The following is a 22332-nucleotide window of genomic DNA, read 5'->3' on the forward strand; positions in this document are numbered from 1 at the left end:
GGCGCGCTGAGCCCACAGTCCGGGGAGGCAAGATGTCTCCAGGCCTAGAAAAGCGGGGCAGCGCCCGGTGCCCCTCCCGCCGGTAGCCCCTTGCCTGTGGCGAATCTGTCGCGGCGAATGTGGGGCCGGACCGGCGGGGACCGCCTGGGAGCGGCCGGTAAGGGCTGGGACGGCTCCGGCGGAGGTCGCGCGGCCCGTGGGGTCTGGGGCGCCCGGCAAGGGCAGCGCCCGCCGGGGCTGCGAGACCGCCCGCCAGGCTGCCCGCGGCTCGTGTCTGCCGTGCCCCGGAGAGGGTGACTGGGGACGGCTCCAGCTCCCTCTCCGCCGCGGGAGGTAAATTCCTGTCAGCGCCCCGCAGAGGTGTCGGCTCCGCGGTGAGTCCACCTGGCTGCCCTTGTATTTAAAATCAGAAAAAAAAAGTTAAAAGGTTTGCTGGATGATGACTGAAAGGAAAATGGTAACGGAGTCTGATAAGCTCAGCAGTAAGAACTGTTCTGAGTATCCTCTTTTGCTTTATGCAGGTGAAGCCTCTGGGAAAGCCCTGTTAGAGGGGAGCCCCAGGGGACGCCCCTGGCCTTCAGCCATGGCCGTACCTATCGCGGTTCTTGACTGCGACCTCTTGCTCTATGGCCGCGGACACAGGACTTTGGATCGCTTCAAGCTGGAGGATGTCACGGATGAGTATCTAGTATCCACGTACGGCTTTCCCCGACAGTTCATTTGCTACCTGGTGGATCTCCTGGGAGCCACTCTCTCACGCCCTACACAGCGATCCAGGGCCATCAGTCCAGAGACGCAAATCCTTGCTGCATTGGGTTTCTATACCTCTGGCTCCTTCCAGACTCGCATGGGGGATGCTATGGGCATTAGCCAAGCCTCGATGAGCCGCTGTGTTGCCAATGTAACCGAGGCACTGGTGGAAAGAGCCTCACAGTTCATTCACTTTCCTAAAGATGAAGCTACTGTACAGACCCTGAAGGATGACTTTTATGCGCTGGCAGGAATGCCGGGAGTGCTGGGGGTGGTTGACTGCACCCACGTGGCAATCAAAGCGCCAAATGCTGAGGACCTGTCCTATGTGAACCGAAAGGGTCTCCATTCCCTGAACTGCCTCATGGTGTGTGATTCCAGAGGAGTCCTCCTTAGTGCTGAAACGCACTGGCCAGGCAGCCTGCCTGACTGCACGGTGTTAGAGCAGGCAGCCCTCACAAGCCAGTTTGAAACTGAGCTACATAAAGATGGCTGGCTACTTGGTAAGTCAGCTTTTCATCCTTGTTTTCAGTAGAAAGTCAATTATATATTGTCTCCTTACTCTGGGCACGAGAGATATGTTTACTTTCAAGTGCTTTCCTGCAAATTGCTTTGAGATTTATGACTCAGTTTGGACTACCCTTATCTTGGAAGCTTAGAACATTAACTTCTATTCTGTGTTTAAGTGTTCTAAGCTTAGAACATTAGCTTCTATCTGTTTTACAGTCTGATTATTGTATGTATTAATCCTCATTCATTCTGTGAATAGCCTTCTTTCAGTATTCTACACCTTTCCATGCTGAATTAAGCAATTTTTAATTCTAGGTACTGCCCTAGTCCAACTGTTTCCCCCTGTTTTATGCAGTAGATTAATTCTCTTAAAACCCTTCTGTGGAAAATCTTCTTCTGTAAAACTGAATGCCTTTACTTTGTCACGTTTGTAAACCAGAGTTACCTCTTCCGTGCCTTCTTTTTTCGCCAGAGGAAGAACTTATTCTGTATCTGCTGTACCAGTAAGTCAGTCTGAAATGTGTGGCCAACTGTAGGTGTGTAACCTGTCCCGCTCCTTTCCACGGCTCACAGGTGACAGCTCCTTCCTGCTCCGGACGTGGCTGATGACCCCTCTGCACATTCCCGAGACGCCCGCGGAGTACCGCTACAACATGGCCCATTCTGCCACTCACAACGTCATCGAGCGCACCTTCAGAACCATCCGCTCGCGGTTCCGCTGCCTCGACGGCTCCAAAGGCACCCTGCAGTATTCTCCAGAGAAGTCCAGCCACATCATTCTGGCCTGCTGCGTGCTTCATAACATCTCCCTGCAGCATGGGCTGGACGTGTGGTCTGCACCAGCCACAGGACACATGGAGCAGTCGGAGGAAGAATACGAGCAAATGGAATCAGTGGACTCGGAAGCCTGTCGTGTTCGTCAGGAGCTTTTACTTACTCATTTTAGCTAATGTTGTGACAGAGAGGAGGCTTTTAACAGTTCATCTGGGAAGTTATCTGGAGCAAATATGCCCCTTCCTCTTCTTTAAGCCTGTAAAGACTTAAGCAGATGTGAGATGAGAAGAAATATACTCTCTTCATTTCAGGCAAATTTCCGAACTGCTCTCAATCTCTCCAGAGATTCAGTTGAATTGGGACATTTTTGCTGTCATGATGCTTACAGGCACCCCATTCACTTGAGAACAACGACTAATGTGACAACGGTGGGAAAATTATGGAAATTGTCTTTTATAGTGATGGAAAATTTGTAAAACTTGCACTGTTTTCCAAAGCAACAATTCTATTCCACTGTGTAACTCAAAACACTTATGATTGATTTTTTTAAACAGTATTTTGCACAAATTAAATTTCCACATGAGCTCCTTTCTACTATGAATTCATGAGCAGCAAAGCAAACATTTGTATTTTTGTTTGCAGGTATAAATTCTTGCTCAACACCATTTTGCCATTTTGCACATCTCACATACTGCAGTGATTTCTCTGAAAGCTGGCAGCTGTGTTCTGGGAGGGGTCTGGCATTTTTCTGGGCACACACTAGTGCTTGTACATATCTAGAGGGATTGAACATTCTTTCTTTCCCAAACAGGCTGGAGAAGATGTTAAGCTGTGGTGACTCTGTTGGGTACTTGACAGACATCAGGAAATGGTCTAGTGGAGGTGAGGCTGGTTTGCTCCTGCAGCAGGAAACTGGTTGTCTTGGTGGCTGCTGTAAAAGAAACACCAAGGACTGACTGGGTCACAGAGATTGAACTGATTGCAAAAGTTCTCCTCTTAGATCAAAGCAGAAGTGTGGAGAGGCTGCTCTAGCACTGCTGGCAATCTACTTCTTCAGTGGAACAAGATGACTGATGCACACAGTTGTTGCTGGCACAAGGCTGGGCAGTTTCCTGGAAATGTTCTCTTTCTAAAAGGCACATGTGTTTCCAAGGATCTCATGACAGCAGTCTAAGAAAATTTTGTTTCTTAGATTTTATTGTTTACTGGGCAGTAAATGTAACAAAAGTGGTAGGGAATGCAGAAAACTACAAAACTGTAACTACTTAAAGTAGCAGTGATACTGCCTGGCATTGTGGATGTGTCCTTTTAGAGGAAGCGAGTCTGGATCATGCCCCACATTTGATGAATACAAGAGTACGGGACAGGCTCGCAGTGCAGGGTGGAGATGCAGGGCTAGATACACTCTGCCAGGTTTGCAGGGGCAGTAAGCACTTAGTGTCTCACAGAAAACCAGGCATGCTTGATGATGTGTAAACAAGATGTTTTCAGAAGCCTCAGTGAGGGCTGTAAAATGTTATGTACAAGGATCTCAGATGTAATTCAGTTTTCTTTATGCAAGGTGTTATACCAGAGCTACTGTTGCTCACTGCAGCAAAACTCCTGCTCCTTTTACCTAGGGAAAAGCAGACAAGCATTGTTTTCTAAGAAAAGCATTTTTAAGGTGAGAGTTGCTGCCATATATGGTGCCTGATGGCTCATCTGACAGTCTGTGCTAAAAATACTGTTCACTAGACCAAAACACCAGCAGACACTGAATGAGCTGTGTGGGTGGTGGTAAGGTCAAGTGAGACTTGGACATGTGTAGGTACAAACATTGTCACTTAATGATAAGCTGGAGTTTCTCAATTTACGCTATGAATAGCTCTTCCCAGTGTGTGCTGAGGCCAGAGCAGACTCAGAGTGCAGGCACTTCCTGGAACACATTTGCTGCTCAGTTTTGTCTTCTTTCAGCCACTGTCACGTGTGGTAGAGTTTAATCTCAAAACTGATCTCACTGCTCGTCAGTTTGGGCAAGAACTGCATCAGACCACACTAGACAAAGCCAATCCACTGAGCACAATTCTTACCTGAGTCAGATGTCAGTACCCTTCTCTTCACTCAGGAAATGTAGGGAGCAGTTTCCACCACATACTCCTAAGCAGCTTCCTTCAAAACCATTCACCTAGACTTTTTCTTTTCCCTCAGAAAGGACTTTTTTATTTTCCCTCATGGGGCCAAGTTGCTCAGAGCTCCCTCCATCCAACCTGTCCTTGAACACTTCAGGAATGGAGAATTCATAGCTTCCCTGGACAACCTGACAAGTATTCCTGTGCCTCACCACCCTCACAGTAAAGAGTTTTCTCTACTATCTAATCTAAACCTACTTTCTGTCAATTTAAAGCCCTTCCCCTTTGTCCTGTCACTACACACTCGTGTAAATCTGGTCTTCCCCATCTTTCCTCTAAGTTCCCTTCAAGTACAGGAAGGCAGCACTTAGGTCATCCAGAAGCCTTCTCTTCTCAAGGCTGAAAAAAATGTGAAAAAAAAATTATTTTCTGCAAACTGCCTTGAGATTTGTGATTTGATTTATACAGAAAATCACGCTGTGAAAAGCCAGTTTCCACAAAGGCGATAGAGGAGTCCAGCAACTTTATTTCTTTTATTTGAATAAAAGGAGAGAGCTCACTGGGCCACGCCCCCGCGGGGTCTCTCAGGGTTTTGGAGGACGCAGCCTCCTTTTATCCTAAATTACCGACTGCACGCTGCCCTCTTTCTTTCCCCATTGCCTGAGGTATTGGGAAGGTACAGCCTTCCCATCCGCCTGCTACATCCTCCCCTGAAATTCAGGAACTCGAACTGTTTGGGTTCTGCGACACCCTGGAGACCTCCAGGGCCACTGCTCCGGCACCGGGCCGGTTCCTGCAGTCCCGGGCGTTTGTGGAGACATGATCACCCATTTCTCCTCTTAAGTTTGGACCACCCTTATCTTGGAAATCTAGGATAGTAACTTCCAATCTGTTTTATAGAGTCTGACTGTTGTACGTGTTAGTTTACATTCGTCTGTTAAGAGCATTTTTCCAGTATCCCACACCTCTCTAAGCTAAATTATGCAGATTTTAATTCTGGGCTGGGGCGCTGCCCCGCAGTTCTCGGGGCTCGACTGCTCTCGCCTGCCCTCCGTCGCCCCCGGGCGGCGGTGGAAGACCTCGTCGCTCGGCTGGCGCTGCCTGGCGGCGTTCTAGCCTCGGCTGCTCGGGCCTTGCTCCCGCGCTCGGCGCCGCCGCCGTTGGGCCCCGCTCGGCGCTCGGCTGGCCCGCCTGGCCGGAGCTCGGCGCGGCGGCGGCGACGACCGACCGTGGGGCCGCTCCGCCCGGCCGGCCCGGCCCCGCTCCGGCCCCGCCGCTGCAGGTACGCTCCGGGCCTACGCGCGCCGCCGGCCCCGCGCCGAGGCCGCGCCGCCGCTCCCGGGCGGGCGCGGCCGGCCCGCGGCGGCGCCCCGGAAGGCGGCGGTACCGATCCGTGTGAGGCCGCGGCCGGTGGAACGCGGTCGGGAGGGAGGCGGGAGTCGCTGCCGGGGCCTCTGTACGGGAGTTGCGGGCTCGCGGCCTTACGCTGGGGGGAGCGGGGAGGCCGGCGCGCTGCTCCGGGCCGGGCGCCGCGGCGGGAGGGCGAAACCCGCGGCGCTGCCTCCCGCCGGCCGGCGGGGACGGGAGCCCCGGGAGAGCGTCCCGGTCCCGGCGAGCGGCCCGTGCCCCGCTGCCGCCCTCCTGAGCGCGCCTCAGCCGGGTTTTCTGTCCCAGCTCGGGTGCCTGGTGCTTCGCCGGCCGTGCCCCGCTCGCTGTCCCCGCGGCACCGGCCGGGCCCGTGGTCGGGCTCGGTCCAGTTGCGTTCTGGGGCTGTTGCTTGGAGATGTTTTTTATCGTTGTTGGTGTTTTCCAACCTTACCCAAATAAAATGTGCGGCAAGCGTTGTCTGCTCTATCTCTCCTGTTTTTCATGGTGTGTTGCAGAACACTTGCTTGTGAAAGTAGTGTTTGGCATAAAATGCATTCAGGTGTGCCTCTGGTTACGCCTTGTCTTGTGAGGAAAGGAACTCAGCTAATTCACCGGCTATGGGAACGTTTTTTGTTGTCATCTCCCATATTTTTCCTGACAACACACAAATTTCTGGAGTGTTCTTGTAGTGTTTTTTTTGATTACTTGTGATCCTCTCAATACCATGCGTTCAACTGCCTTTGGAAAGCAATGTTTCCTGTACTAAATAGGATTTCATCTAAAAGAGATCCTGTAGGTGGTTATGAGTAGCTTTTCTCAGTACACACTTTTGAGTATTGTTCTGTGGTGATAGACAGGTTCAAGAATTGTTATCTAGATGCAAGCCTGTCTTCATGAGGATAGGTTGTATGAATGTGAAGTCTGTAAATATGGTCAGTGCTCAGTGCTGCTCTGTTTTCTCCTCTGTATGAAGTGCTCTTTGGTCTTTATTTAAAAACCCAGTATGTTTTTCTATATTTGTCCTTGTTTACTGCTCCACCCAGCTCGGTGTCCTCTGCAAATGTCATCTGGCTTCTTTTGCCTTTGCCACTCCCATCCTCTTTCAAATTGCTGATGGGAATGTTAAAAAGGGACCTAAGAATGACCCGCTGGTAATGTGCACTTATTGCCAGTCCATTACTGGTCCCTTAAGTTTGTTGTTGGGTCGGTTTTCAGAATGTAGTATGAGGTTAAATCCATGCAGATTTGAATGCTTTATGGGTGATGCAGGCAACAGGACCTGAAATTCTCTGCTAAATTAAAAACCCTTGCTTGTGTTCTGAAGGGCTGTTGTAATGCCTTTCCTAACATTCATAAATCTTCAGTGTAGCTTATGTGCTGGTGCTGGAGTCCACATCTGGTGCTTCTCTGGGTAATTTTGTTTTAAAAAATTGGTCCATTTCTATTTTGATGGTCACAAATAAGTATGGGGGTTTTTTGTGGCAGTGTGGCTCTTAATGAGTAGGGCTGTCCACTAGCATTTATATTTTTCCTGATGCTTGGAATGAAGAATGTATTTGGATCCAAATGTCTGGACATGCCTTTTCAGATTGAGTTGCTGGGAGTTTCTGATGAATGTTTACTTTGCTGACAGCTTCTTCTCAGTTTTCTTTCTTTTGCCCTTTTCTGAGTCATAACTGACCCTCTGGATTCTTGTTTGGTTGTTTCCTACTTTCCCATTTTCCGAGCAGCACTTCTAACTTGAATGCAGCTGTAACAACCAGTTCTAAAGAAGGCACAGAGTGATCCAGTCTGCTGCTATCCCTCTGCCAGAAGTTTGGCATTTGAATAATGATTTTTTAAAGAAACTTCTGGAAATAAACTCTAGTACTAATCTTTTATGCCGTGATTAGCAAACTGACAGAACTCATGGGTCTTGCAGAGTTGTTGGTGGTGTGAATATTTACTTATTTATTTATATTTATATTTGTATAAATAAATATATATATAAATGCTTATAAATATTTATTTATTTAATGCAAACAGCACTTTTTTTCCCTTCTTGGGTTTCTGGGAGCCTGATACAGGGCATAGTGCATGATAATAGCTACCTTGTGTGTTTTGTGTGAGTAGCCCTGTGCTATCCTAGCAAGGAGGGTAATAGAAACAAAATATTAGTAAGGTAAGGGCAGAAGAATTTTGTTTTGCAAAAATGAATGACGATGTGATATGCAGTGGAAGAGGATTAATATTAGAAATATCTTACTGGAAAGTTATTGCAGGATATGGGAGTTGCCTAATGAAAGACAAATTGATTGGGTTGCTTGAAACAAGAGGAGATCTGCTTTCCTGTCCCAGAGGAAGCAATACTTGTCTGCATCTCAGGACTTAGTTGTTAGGAATTCTGACTGGGATTGTTGTCTGGTAGCTGTTTGTTGTCTCCAGTTTTTGTAAACTGTTTGTTGAACGGGATGATGAGGTGTGAGGCTGGAGTGTGGAGAGCATCATCTCAATCCATGTGCTCGCCCAGCTCCACTCCCCATGCTCCCAGTGAGGGGTTTTGGGTTGTCCTTGCAGAGTGATTCCTGCTTCCTTCTTCCTGGTATGTGGTACTAATTCTTCACCTTGGGCAGTGCAGGATTGCTGAGAGGAGTCTCTGACTCATGTTTTGGACAATTTTCCCCCTCCCTTTATAATTCTCCCACAGACCCAGTCTGAGGCCAAGAAGGGCAAGAGTGCCAAGAATTGGCTGTGTTTCTTTGTTCAGAGTCTAAATCTTCATTGTCTCCCACCTCTTCTGTAATTCTGATACATCTTTGTGTGAAGACTTCAGCTTCTATGTGGATAATTTTTGCTTTTTGTCTTGTTACTGTATCTCCACGTGAGCAAAAAATTATATTACCTGTATTTTCTAAAACATGTTCTTGCTTCCAGTTGCTCTTTATTACTTGGATGAGGTGCACGTGCCTTAAGTGCAGCATAAAACACTTTGTCTTTACCTTGGGGGTATGTGATGCTGCTTGTGCTGCTCTGCAGTGTTGGCAGTCCCACATTACTGTGGAATGTGTGATGTCACTTGGGGGCACCTGGCTGTGGCCCTTGAGCGGGAAGAACCTTGATGTGACTATTAATGTAAATCATGGGATTTTGAATTGAGAATTCCTTTGCCTTCCTATCTAAATGAGAATAGTTTTTTAGGGGGTTAATCTGAATTCTGTATTGCTCTGTCTCTCTATTGCTCTGGCTTTTTCTTCTCTCTTTCCCTCATTTCCTGCTGTGTATAGTACTTAACAAAAGATGCTATGGTTTGAGTATGGAATTGTGGAAACCAACTCTTAATCTTCCAGATCTCAGTTCTGCTGCTTGACTTACCTTACAGCTTTGTGAAATCATATTTATTCTCTTCCTATCTTCTGGACTGAAACTAATATCTCTCTTCTCAAGAATTCATTAAGTTTATGTGGAAGTTGTAATAATAGTTATGAAAGTGCTCCATATTCTCTTTGGTAAATGAAACTGTCAGACTCCAGACATGGGTGATCACTTACATTTTTTGTTATTATTACTTCCCTTTTTATATTTACTATTCATTTTCTGACCTTTAGGAGCTGAGATCTGCAAGTTTCTCTTCCATGTCTTCATCATTTTGCTGTACATAGCCAGAATTTTAATGTACGTCTTTTGTCTGAAAAGTTCTTTCATGTGTATTTAGCTCGTTTAATCCAGACTGGAAAAACAAACTAAGATTCTAATGGCAATTAGTTACTTGTTGCAGTCATACAGGATCTTGAAATGACAAAGTACTGTTGACATCTTTGTAATGTAATTGAATTTCCTGAGCTGTTTGCAGTTGCAGTTTAAAACACAGCATTGAATTTTTCAATCACGAAGCACTAAGACAAGTTATTTTTCTTTAGGAATCCTGTTTTATGTGTCAACACTTATTGCAGTGAGTGCAATTTAGAGCAGTGTGTCTACTGCATCTACAGAAAATGTGCTTTTGAATTACTTTCCATCTCTCTCTGGCTTTAATCAAGGAAGAACTTCAGCTTACACTATAATACTTTGGGGAGTATTTAAAAGCTTGGAAGAGTAAAACTGGGACCATATAATGGAAGTGCCTTCATGGTATTAGTTTTGGGTTCTCTTGGATAGTTGCATCACTTCTTTCACTTCTCCTAACTGTATTTTATTCTCCATGTTTAGGGGCACTTAGTTGAAGACTGACTCTTGTTCTAATTAAATTCTTAAATTCAGCAGCTTTTTTGTTTTTTAAAGCATAATCAAGCACACAAGTAGAAACAGAACAAAATAATGAGTTAGAGTTTAGGGTCTTTTTTTGTTTTGATTAATCATGCTTAAGATAGTTGTTGTTACTCATCCATAGACTGCTTTTGTTTGTGGGTTAATCTTGTTTAAAGATTCTAGTCCAATGTAACTTTATTTTAAATTTTTGTTCATTTAGATATTACTACAAGCTATCTTGAAGTTTGCTGTATGCAAAATGTTTTCTGGTGTTTGGGGTTGGGTTTTCTGTTTATTTTGGTTTTTGTTTGTTTGTTTTTAACCCAAGAAGAGTTAATACGTCTATAAACAGTCTCAAGGTTCATCTGGAACTACCACAATGGAGTTAAGGGAAGACAAATCAAATGTTGTTTGAAGTAAATTTAGACATATATAGCTAATTAGATATATTGCCAGAAATTCTTATGGCCCTGTCTTTTAAGAATGGACATAGTCCTGTTCTTCCAATACTTATGTTTTGACCCATGCTACTATTTGGGATATGAGTCATGTCACCTATTTTTTACTGATTTTGTTGTTGTTACAGCATTGTTCACATGCCGTTGCTACTGGCAAACTGGGATTTACCAAACTAGGACTCCTTGAGTTGTCTTGTTTGTTAAGCTGAGTTGATGCAATGCAAAGAGGGCAAATCAGCTTTTTAGTTTTGGTTTTACATAAACATTTTTTTAAGTTTTGCTCAGTTTTTCAGGCGGAGACACAAAAAGGGTTAGTGGGGATGGCATGACATTTGATATGGATTGAATCAGTATTTTTAATAAAACTGCAGGTATAAGTCAGGTCTTCTGTCTGGTGTAGTGTTTGTTGCAGGGCTTCTTACATGATACAGTTTCATGCAGTTTAGGAAAGTGATGGCCTCAAAATCTCCATATTGCAGAAGGGAGGGAAACACAGATTGCAAACAAAGAAGGGAACTAGAAAGTCCCTGGAGCTGTGTGATTGCTTCTTTATATTCCAAATTGTGTCCTAGGCATCTGGTTTGTTCTTGGAGATCTGCTGTCTGGGTGTCAGAAGCAGATTTTATTGTTTTATCAATGAAGTGCCTGCAAAAGGAGGGGCTGTGTAGTTCATAGTCTTTGGCAAGATGATATTTGGCTGTTTTCAGTGGGCACTTTTTGCTCTTTTGAACTTCTGAAGAGCACAAGGGGTCTTGGTAAGGCAGTTTGCTTCAAAATTAAGCTGTGTAAAATACAAGGGGAACTGACTTGTAGAAAATCCTCAGAGGAAATAGCCTGTCTTGTGACTGCAGCCTTCATTAGGATCACTGTCAGCAAGGATAAAGCATTTGGGCTGTAGTGCTGCATACACTCTTTTCATGCCTGTCTGATGATCTGATTGCTCTTGGAGAACCCACCCACGTGTGCAATAGTGGGAATGCTGAATTATTGCTAATATTTATTAAATGAAACTTAAAATACTAGCATTTATTAAATGCAATAAACAGTTCTCTTGAAATTTTTAGTATGTTGCTGGTGTTAAAGCCTGAGATGCTGCACTTAATTTGGAATAACTGCAGTGGCATTGTTAGGGCTGGACATGCTTCTTCAGAACAGACATTTTGAAAACAGAGGTAACTCTGGCTTACAAGATAGGTAGGCACCTGGCCAGAACTGGGTGAGTTGAGTGCAATAATCTGTTTCCTCTTCTTTTCTAGAGGCAGGCTGGCTTGTGGTTTTGCAGGACAGTGATATGCCTCATTGTTCACCACAGTTTTGCTTTTGTTGTGTTTTGAGTCCTTTTTTTTCCCCATGCATGTAGTTTTAATAAAAAGTATACAGCCCAGGTCCATCAGCTGTGTGTGGATCATGGCTCTTTTACAGTCAATATGTTATGGAAGTCTTCAAACTGACAAAGGGACTTGGAGACCAGAACTACTGGCATGTGCTTTTTCTCCCCCTGGTCTCTTACAGGGAGTCTTATAAATGCATTCTGTCTCTGGAACCCAGATTACAAAGTCAGTGACAGCTTTAATATTTCATTTCATATTGCCTCTTTCTTCATTCATCACATGAGGTCTCTTTGGGCAGCAAAATTGTCTGAAATTATTTGGACATTTGTTTCTTCTGGATACATCTCCCATTGTAAATATCATTTACTGATTGCAGCTTTATTTTTTCCCCTTTTTAAACACTGATGTAGCTGTTTACACTGACTCTGTGCACATGCATTAGGAAAGGCTTTTAGTGTTGGGCTCAGCACACAACCACAAAGTTCTTTGCAGTGGTAATAGGTTAGTCTGAGAGCTGAAGGCCACATGAACTAACATTTTTCCCCATGAAGAGTGGAATAACTTGAAGGTAGTATTGCAATATTCATCTTTGTATCAAAGCCAGCTGTGCTCCCAGCATGGTGGTACCAGAATCTCCACAAAATTAATTGCAACAGAGATGGGGAAGGGGCACATTAGGAAACAGAACAATCATCTCTTTAAAGTGCTGAAGTTTTGAACTGGAATGGTGAGCCATTGCATAATGCATAAAATATCTTGACATCCTTTTTATATGGTAAATTGAATGTGCTTCTTTTTATTCCTCTTCTCTCCCTACCTTTCTGTCAGTGTTTTCAGGGGGTCATGTACCACTACAAAGTATTACCAATTTGCAGCTTCACTTTGGTTTTTTGGAGCTTCAACATCTGTAAAGTAAGCCTGCATTACTCTAATATTGGGAATTCTTCAGGCTTCTTCAAGGATGGCTGGCACGGAGCGAGTAAAAGGCTTGGGTTTGGGCTGTGTAATGCTCTTTCCAATACTGTAAACAGCCCAGCATGTTGTCCTGAAATGCCCTGAAGGGAGAAAACTCTTAAGGAAAGAAAGTTGCTGATCACAGAAAAATTTCTTGATTCTCCATTTTCAGAATTTTTTGTGGTCATCTGCATCACATTCAGGGTATCAGCTGATCTTGCAGTTGTTGGACACTTTCAGTCATCCTGATTAAATCAACCATCTAAATCTCCCTCACTCCCTCCCCACCAAAAACAAGTAAACAAAACTAAACAAACTCAACAACAAGAAGAGAACACAACCCCAATCCCTCTTTAGGTGGTCAGCTGTTTATCAGTTATGATAGTTGTGGGTATTTGTAATAGATGCTGCTACTGAATCAGTCCACCACTCACCTGAACAGGTTTGATCCAGTGAGCTGCAAGTTTTATTTATGCTGAGTCCCAAGAAGTATTTTCAAACTCTCTGCATTTAATTTTGACTTTGTTAGTCAGATGGCTAATGAGTGGCTGTAAATACAGTTGGTACTTCAATGGTTTATCTGCTAATGATATTTAATAGCATGCTGTCATTATTCAGCTTATATTTGAGCAAAATGTTCAGAGTTGATGGGTATCTTTACTAGGTTAGAGAAAAAACTGGCTCCTTTAACACCCTCACAAAAAACCCCTACACAAACCAAAAAACTAAAGGAAAAACAAAAAACAAAAACCCCACACCAAAACAAACTGAAGCTGAACGCTTAATCCAATAGAAAGGTTAAAGTCTTCCTGCTAAAACGAGCAAAGATACTAGCAGTGTTCACTGCATTGCCAATGCTACACTACATCTGTTTCTGCATTTGAAGGCTCTGAGTTTCTTTGCCTTCTGAAATGTTGCTGAATGTGTCACCCGGCAGAGGAGCAGTTACTGTGTTCAGGCTCACTCAGAAAAAGGATAAAGTTTGGCCCCTGAAGGGATCCGAGGTAACGCTGGAATCTGCGCGTTACTCACGAAGGATACATTCAGTGTTTTCTGGAGAGATCCCAGCTTTTAAAAATGTTGAGCAGGTTAGCAGGATACTGTGAAGGGTTAGAGCCCTGGGTGTTTCCTTTGTTTGCTTTTAAAATGGAATAAAGACATGAGTCAGAAGAAGCTGAAAAAACGAGGTACGGTCGCTGAGGGAAAAATGTGAAGTTAAATGCTCAGGCTCACATATGAAGTGTTTGGTATAGGCAGATTAGTTGAATAAATTAGGACACACATGCAGAGATTTAGATAAGCTGTCTTAAGGTATGTACTTGGTTTTATATAGTGGAGATGACTTGGTCCTTCAGTAAGGAGAATGCTAGAATTTCACTGACTGCAGTTGTAGGAGTTATCTCCCCATTTATTTTATAATATGTAAGCTTGTCCATGGCATAAATAAAGTCAATTGTTAAACCTCTTGTTTTCCTTGTTGCAATTGTACTTTAGGGAACATTAGTTCTGATAGGACTGAAATGTTGCTGGGTTGTCCGAGCTTGTTCTTTCTCATGAGTGATTGTTTTCCTGCTTATACATTTCCATGATCTCAAGTTATGTGGTTTGTCCTTTACTGCTATCGAAAGGCTGTTCCAAAGTTTAAATCTTTTTGAACTTCCAGCTTATTCCAGCTGCAGGACCAGTCTTCCATTGGTGTCCTGCTTATATGTTTATTCTTGGGTCATTGTAGTCCAAATTCATTGAATACACCCATATAAAATATTCAACTACTGTTTTCTTACTTTTACTAGATTAAGAGTTAAACTAGATGTACAGTTTCCTTCTGAAAAGCAGACTTTTTGTTGCCTGTATTGTTCTGAGCTGTCTTTCTCCTCCATTCTGCTCACCATCTGAATCTTGTCACTTCTGAACAGGGGTGCCTAGGGCTGTTTGCAGAATCTGGATCAGGATTTATCAGCATTTAGCTAAAGAAGATTTTTAGTATAGGGATTCCTGTATTATATTGTGCTTTTGGATGTATCTATTCCAGTTATCCTTCTAGCTTTTTTGGATATGGGCTTTTTAAAATCTGTACAGTTATTTTTAAGAACTCTCATGCAGTATGATATATTTTGTTTTTGTGTTGCTTTCCAGTAAGGCTTTGATTTTGCAGAATAATTCCTACCTGGTGTTTGGTTAACTTTCATAGATTCTCAAAAGAAGGCTTATTGTGTATCATGAAGTTCAGCTTTTCTAAAATCCCCATGCTGTTCACATTAAGCATCAGGGAATTTGCAGCTAGCTCAAAATTCACTCTGGAGCATTTATTTTCTAGGAAGGTGGATGCCTTTATTTGTTAATTACTTCAGTACTCTTTATTTTGCTTCTACAAATGAAAACTGGTGTGCTTTTTTGGAAGTAATTTTCCTGGCTTATCTTTAGACAGCTCCTCTCCATAAGCTGCAGCTGTCTTAAATAATCTGTTCAGGAGAGTTTTTTTTAGGGAAAGTGGGAGGAAAGAAAATATTGCTACTGCCCATTCTGAGTTCTGTCATTTAACGATTTGTCTCTTGTACACATGAACCTTTTTTCTTCTTTATGTGTTTTTTTTTTTGTTTTGTTTTTTAAAATGGCTATTTCCTTCTCTATTGAATATTGATGGTTCTGTTCAGTACAACATCAACTGAGTAGGGTTTCTCTTTAGATCTTCATGTTATCAAGAGATGGCACAGTAGTTTGCACACTCTGCTGGGATCAGAAGGGAGTAGCATTTTTGTGGTACTCCATCATATGACACCACTGAAAAGCTGTGTGACTTGGTTGTTATTAGAGTCACTATATTATTTTTTTCTTTTCTTTATTTAGCTTTTTTTTATTATTATTTTGTAGACAGTGGATATTAAAGCTTTCCTTTGCAGATCAAAGTGTTCCAAAAGCATTATTCTTTGCCAGCATGCATTACTTGGGTGAACTGCTGTTCTAAGAGCAATGCAGATTTTGAAGGGTGATGTGCAGACAATGGAATAATCTTGGTAGAGCTGTCCCATACATCATTATTTTAATATTTTTAAGCTGTTGATGGAGTTGGAAATAATTTGGACTTGAGATCTGTCAGTTGTCTGACCTTTAGAGTTAGACCTGTTACTGAAATTTGAGTAGTTCCTGGAAGATTCTTGTGTCATATTGTCAGTTTGGTAATACTGTTCCTCTGGCTTTCAGACACCCTTCCCAGATAGGACCTAAATCTTCAAGGTGTAAAGACTGTATCTTCATAAATCTTTTTTCCCTTATTATATACAGCAAGAGATGAAGGGAAGGAGAAGAATTGGAAGGGAAATTTTTAATTCTCCATATGTGTAGTGGGGCTAGGGCACATGTACAAGGGATGAACTGGATGCTTTCAAAGTAATCTTTGGCTGCAGAAACGTCAAAGTGGGGCCTTGATAATGGAAGCAGGTAGCAAAGGCTGTGTAAGAAGAAAGATGTGTCTCTCAAATCTAGTATTTTTGGGATTGCAAGCTTTTACTTCATCGGGGTAATTGAGGTAAAAGCTGCCTTCCTTATCAGTCTCTTATCTTTTTAGGTTTCCATGAAGATAAACAACTGAAATGTGGATAGCTTATTTGTAGCTTGGTGGTGGTTGTCATCTGGAACGTGCTGGTGTCTCCTCTCAGTAGCAGGCGTGCTGTTGGCAGCTGAGAGCCATGAAGGTTGTCCCAGAGAAGAATGCTGTCCGCATCCTTTGGGGTAGGGAACGGGGCACCCAAGCCTTGGGTGCTCAGCGGCTTCTGCAGGAGCTGGTGGAGGATAAAACCCGATGGATGAAATGGGAGGGCAAGGTAAGGTTGTGGGATAGAGCTGCATAGCTTGGAATGGGGGAATGGGGGCAGGGATTTGAAATAAATTGTCTTGTGATTATACCTTTGATGTGTTACAGTTGATATGCTCTCTGGCTCTGTTCAGTTCCTGCAGTGATGTGATACTAGATATGTTCCTGCAGCGGGTTCCCCTTGTTGTCTGTGTGGCTTACAGTTAAACTATTATCATATGACTCTTGCAACACTTCCTGCTTTGTTGGCTTTTTCAGAAAGTTGAGTTACCAGACAGTCCACGCTCCACCTTCTTGCTGGCGTTTAGTCCAGACAGGTAATTAACTCCTAGTTCATTCCCTGTTTCAGCAGTCTCCCTACACTTACAAAAGTGATGGAGGCTGGTGCCCATTGAGTTGTCCAGTCCTGAGCAGCCGAATGAAACTTCTGGTTCCTGACACTCATGGATGGAATGTGTGCACCTTCCAAATCTCACAGCTTCGAGCATAGTTGGTGCTTAATTTCTGAGGTACCCAGGTGATACAAAATTGTAAGGAAAAAGGATCTGTGCAGACACCATGGGATTTCATAAGAAACTAAAGGGAGTAAAGGATATTTTAATACAACGTGCCCAAATGATGTGACACATTCACTGGGATATCTAGGAATAAAGAACAGAGCAGGATGATGTGTCTATTGGAAGCAGAAATGGAGGTGGGATCTCTCATAGTATCACTTGATTTGACAGGGGTTGAGACAGTGTGGAGAGTTGGGAATATTTATTTGCCCCAGACTGTTAGTCAGGAGTGCCTTCTGAGCTGCGTGTTCACTCTGACGTTCAAGGTCAAGTTTGTGCTTGCAGATTCAGATGAGCTCATGTTTGCATGGACCCTGAAATCTGGCTCAGAAAGCTTTGTGACATTGGTGCAACAGTAGCCTCTTACCCTTTGAGCTCTGTGTGGGAGAGCTGCTGGGTTAAGTGTGAACAGACCCTGTTGAGATGAAGTTAACTATGGTCTAATTTTGCTGATTTCTTCTCATGCTCATATTTGTCATACCTTCTGCATTCCCAGGACCCTAATGGCCTCCACACATGTGAACCACAACATCTACATCACAGAGGTGAAAACGGGCAAGTGTGTTCATTCCTTGGTTGGACATCGCCGCACTCCCTGGTGTGTCACCTTCCATCCCACCATCCCAGGCCTCATTGCTTCAGGATGCCTGGACGGGGAGGTCAGAATTTGGGATTTACATGTAAGTCTTTTCTGAAACATATGTTCCTTTGATATTTGGTGGGTGGTGATTTTTTTTGGCTGAGTTTGTTTTCCAAATGTTACCTGGTAAGAGAGCTGTTTGGAAGCTTTTCTGAGACCTGTGTGTAAAAGCATAGAACAGACCATAGCCATCCTCTTCTCTCTAGAGAGGAGGTGACAGCTCCTTCATTCAGTCCTGCCAGGTTGGTCATGCTTCTTAGCAGCACCAGTTTTATTGATTGCAGTGGTACAGGTAATTCTGGAGAACATTGTGCAAGGTGCCTGTTTAGCCTTTGTGAGAGACATGCTGTTTGTTATTCCACTGAGCCCATCTGAACTGTTCATTAGAGAAGCTGCTGCTCTACCTAGTTTGGTAAATGGCACAGAGACAAAACACATGGGCTTGTTTGTTTTGTTTTTAATGAAGGATTTTTACAGGCTGCTTGTGACACTTACCTACAAAAATACATCTGTGGTCATTGTTGCAAGTAGCATTACATTTTAGACTGGCACAGACCTTGTATAGGAACAGCTGTTGTTGCCAAGGGAGCGCCTCACTTGCGATGCTTTAGGCAGGCTGGGACTCATGGCAAGTACATGGAAACTTAATGATAGCAAACTTTGTGACAAACTGCTTGTGGTTGTTGTCTCCTCACTCTAGGGTGGAAGTGAGAGCTGGTTCACAGACAGCAACAATGCCATTGCATCACTTGCTTTTCATCCTACGGCTCAGCTCTTGCTGATTGCCACTGCCAATGAGATACATTTCTGGGACTGGAGTCGTCGGGAGCCTTTTGCAGTGGTGAAAACAGCCAGTGAAATGGAGCGGGTCAGGTGAGCTCCTGCTTCTGGGTGAAAACACCTTGTGTGTGAAAAATGGTCAGGTTTAGAAAGTGTGTCAGGTTCTTGTGCGATGCTACACCCTGTGCAGTCGGGTAGTAAAGTGTTGCTTGCAGCTCCTTGATTCAGCTGGTAGAAAACCAGTTCTGTGGGCAGAAAGAAAAGCAATTGAAATTCATAGATCAGCTTGGTTGTTCATATTTGTAATATGGCATGTGTCCATTAAATATCCAGAATCTACTTCCTGTTGAATTGTAAGCTTAGTAATTAAACTGGTCAGCCATAAGGATGAGAAAACCCAGGAACTGCTGGAACAAAATGCTGAGCTATTTAGCACACTTGTAGAGGAAACTGCATTGCTGGAAACCTAATGGCTGCTTTTGAGCAATTTAAAATAAGATAAAGATGTGGCATCAAGGCTCGTTAATCTCTCCCTTTGTACCAATTGCATTTTGTAATCTAAACACTTGTATTCCTTTAAAATTTCTGGCTATTTCAATTGATACAGCAGTACTTACATCCAGCTTTTAACTTTGGCGTAGTGTTGCTGTGGACTATAAAATAACTGCAGTCTTCAGCTAGATAGGTACATTTTGTTCTTCTTAATGCGTAAACTCTGTCCCTCATAAAAATATGGTGATAATATAGTAATATTCTCACTGCAAACATGTCATGTGGGATTTTCTTCCCTGCTGTGTTCAGCTTCTTGTGTCAATGTGGAATGTGAACTCGTGATTGATATTCTGGCACTTCTTTTGTTTTAGGCTGGTACGGTTTGATCCCTTGGGACACTACTTGCTCACAGCAATAGTTAATCCTTCTAACCAGCAGGTAAGGGGAATGTCAGGGCTTGTATTGACTGGCTAGTTAAAAGGTGCTCTATGTACTTTAGCCCTAGTCTGTTTCTAAGCAGACTTGTGTTTTTCTGAAAACCTGAAGTCTTTTTAAGCTGAGTTCTGTCTCACCTTGTTTGGTGATACAGTAACAACGTAACATGTTCTTATGTGCATGGCTAATAAAATGCTTTCCAAAATGTGTTTGTTTTGCCCTCTCTGTCTGACTAATGGTGGGAAGAGGTCTCAGTGGTCCTGTTCTTTCAGTTGTGATGTTCTTTTGGATTTGAAGCTATTTGAGGTATTAACAATTCTTCCCTCAGCTTTTGACTCTGAGACACTGATACTTCTGTTTGCATGAGCAGTGTATTGTGAAAGCTCACTGAGCTGTAGGAAGAGGTTGTCTAGATCCATAAAATGAACTGAGAAATCATTTCAACTAATTTCCTCCAAGTCAAGGCCTTTAGGAAGGGATTTATCACATCCTTTCATCTGTCTAGGCTGGTAGCTGACTTTCTGCCGTTTATTTGGAAGTATAGGATTTTGCCTTGAGGTGACTGAACTTTGCCTGTTTCCTTCTGCAGAGCGATGAGGAAGTGGAAATCTCCGTGGACAGCACAGAGATGCCGCATTATCGTCAGCGTGCTATCCTTCCATCTCAGCCTGTGAGGCGCACACCCCTCCTCCACAACTTCCTGCATATGTTGTCCTCCCGCTCCTCTGGCATACAGGTGGGAGAGCAAAACAGTGTTCAAGACTCTGCTACCCCATCCCCTCCACCGCCTCCACCACCACCACCTCCGCCTCCAGCCAGTGAGAACACAAGGGCATCTGTCTATAACAGGCTCCGGGAGCGAGTCAGCTATCCCGCAGCAGAGTGCTGCCAGCACCTGGGGATGTTGTGCCTTTGCAGCCGATGCTCTAGTGCAAGACTTCCTTCTTCTCTCTTCCCACACCAGGAAAACGCACCCTCCACGTCTTCTGGGGCCACTGGCACTTCCTTCTCCTCTGTGCAGACAGAGCCTTATCAACCCCCAGAGCAGGCATCCGTAGCGCAGGAGGAGCAGGGGATACTTAACAGGCCCTCTGCTTTCAGCACAGTTCAGAGCAGCACTGCTGGCAACACCCTGCGCAACCTTAGCCTGGGCCCCACGCGGCGGTCCCTCAGCGGGTCCTTGGCAGGCCACCAGTCCCGGTACCAACAGTCTGCGAGAGAGATGGCTTCAGGCTTGGGTGGGTCTGACTGGTCCAGGACAGTGCTGAACATGAGCTCTCGGTCCGAGCTGGAAGCCATGCCTCCCCCTAGGACCAGTGCCTCCTCCGTGAGCTTGCTGTCCGTGCTCAGACAGCAGGAGGGAGGTTCCCAGGCTTCAGTCTATACCTCTGCAACAGAAGGGAGGGGCTTTCTGGCCACAGGGGCTGAGGTGAACAGTGGTAGTAGTGCTGGCCCGAGCAATCAGGCCAGCATTCGTAATGAGCTCCAGTGTGATTTGAGGCGATTCTTCCTGGAATATGACCGGCTTCAGGAGTTAGATCAGGGGATTGGTGGGGAGCCCAGCCAGTCGCAGCAGGCTCAAGAAATGCTCAACAACAACATTGAGCCTGATCGACCCGGTCCCTCCCATCAGCAGACTCCACAAAGCAGTGAAAACAGTTCCAATTTGTCCCGGGGTCACCTGAACCGCTGTCGTGCTTGTCATAACCTGCTGACCTTTAACAATGACACGCTGCGCTGGGAAAGAAGCACGCCTAGCTACACACCAGGGCAGGTCCAAAGCACATTTGAGGGTGTGCCTCCAAATACCAGCCAGGTGCAGCCTGCAGAGAGAACCGAGGGCAGAGCTCCTGCCTCTAGCAGACTGCAGCTGGGCAGCTCTTCCACCCCGCAGGAGGAGAGGACCGTGGGAGTGGTCTTTAACCAGGAGACGGGGCACTGGGAAAGAGTTTACAGCCAGTCGGCTTCAAGCAGACCTGGGAATGTATCACAGGAGGCCTTAAACCAGGAAATGCCTGAGGAAAGCTCAGAGGAGGATTCACTCAGGAGGTAAGATACATGCTTGCCCTTCCTCCTCTATTTTTTCTTAAACCTTTCCCATCTAGTCTGAGGTTTTTCAACATTTTCAGAATTAAAAATCTTTTCTCATACGGCCATGTGCTGTTCATGTAGACGAAAGTAGAGATGTTGGTGTTGATGTGTTCATAGCTGCCATTGTCATGTTGCAAATAAGTTCTGAATATTGTAAGGGCGGAGACTGGACCTCTCAATGGTAGTACAGACAGACAAAAGGATGGGCTCTTTTAGCACATATCTGGGGTGAACTGTGTTCCTGGTGTTTCCGAGACCCTGCAGAAGCATGGAAACTCAGGATATGTTAATGCTGTCCTTTGTGTTCCCTGTCACACACCCTGTCATCACGTGCTATGCTGGAGAATCTGCCCAGGGTTGGCATGGAAAACTGGGCATGAGTAAGTTGTTAAGGTAAAAGGGTTAACAATAATTTCCTTAGAGTTCCCCAGAGGGGAAAAAAGTCAAAAGCCCTTTGTCAGTGGTTTGGGTATATGCAGTTGGTTTGCTGCTGGTAAGAGAGGTTAGTTTTTAAAGTGGCTCCCATTGACCTGAGCTGGTTGGAGACATGCTGATCACTGAAAATTTTAGGCTTTGCTGTGTTCTTTTTTAGGTGATTCTTTTTTTTTTGAAGGATATTTTTCTTCTGCTTCAGATATGATACAAGAAACTGGATAAGCTAAATTGAACTTGTGTCAGGAAAGACCTATCCTTTGTGTCAGGGGTCTTCACTGGCTTGTGTCGATGATACAGCTACATTGGTACTTTGAATGGGGTTTCCACACTGGGTTTCAGTTTCACATTTTCTCTGTCAAGTGGTTTGTGCTCTCACCAGAGGAAAGGTTCAGTCTTTCTGTTTCTCTGAAACAGATGCTTTGAGTGTAGAAAAGCAAAATTTCCAGGTTGGATGCAGATGTAACTAACTAAGAAGGCTTTGTACACAGGAGTGCTTGAGGAAAGGGAATTCTTTCCTCTGTCCTGCAGATAAGCTGATTATGCTGAGGCTGGAACAGTGACTGCCTTTCTTGTTGCTGTCGTTGCATAGCAAATAAGTGGTGGTGGTCATAAAA

At 44.3% G+C, this 22332-nt stretch overlaps 2 protein-coding genes across 4 annotated transcripts in view; both read left to right on the plus strand.

Moving 5' to 3' along the window:
- The first annotated feature begins 66 nt into the window (after positions 1-66).
- HARBI1 (harbinger transposase derived 1) lies at positions 67-2635 on the plus strand. Of its 2 annotated transcripts, none has more exons than XM_063158982.1 (3): positions 67-157; positions 522-1253; positions 1834-2635. In XM_063158982.1, the coding sequence occupies exons 1-3, from the start codon at positions 118-120 to the stop codon at positions 2208-2210; spliced, it is 1149 nt and encodes a 382-aa protein (XP_063015052.1). In that variant the 5' UTR covers positions 67-117; the 3' UTR covers positions 2211-2635. The 2 variants fall into 2 exon arrangements, with proteins under 2 accessions (XP_063015052.1, XP_063015053.1); XM_063158983.1 differs by lacking the exon at positions 67-157 and adding an exon at positions 256-374.
- Positions 2636-5359: 2724 nt separating this feature from the next.
- AMBRA1 (autophagy and beclin 1 regulator 1) overlaps positions 5360-22332 on the plus strand; it is a 126103-nt gene continuing 109130 nt past the window's right edge. Inside the window, exons 1-8 of one of the 2 annotated variants that reach the window (XM_063158985.1) lie at positions 5360-5424; positions 16043-16298; positions 16547-16605; positions 17342-17525; positions 18186-18358; positions 19129-19195; positions 19782-19928; positions 21087-21241. In XM_063158985.1, the coding sequence (XP_063015055.1) occupies positions 16164-16298; positions 16547-16605; positions 17342-17525; positions 18186-18358; positions 19129-19195; positions 19782-19928; positions 21087-21241 (920 nt within the window). In that variant the 5' untranslated portion in view covers positions 5360-5424; positions 16043-16163. Of the gene's footprint in view, positions 5425-16042; positions 16299-16546; positions 16606-17341; positions 17526-18185; positions 18359-19128; positions 19196-19781; positions 21242-22332 lie in introns of both variants that reach the window. The other variant, XM_063158984.1, reaches the window with a different exon arrangement.

The sequence above is a fragment of the Melospiza melodia genome, chromosome 6 (assembly GCF_035770615.1).
Source record: "Melospiza melodia melodia isolate bMelMel2 chromosome 6, bMelMel2.pri, whole genome shotgun sequence".
Classification (NCBI taxonomy): Eukaryota; Metazoa; Chordata; class Aves; order Passeriformes; family Passerellidae; genus Melospiza; species Melospiza melodia.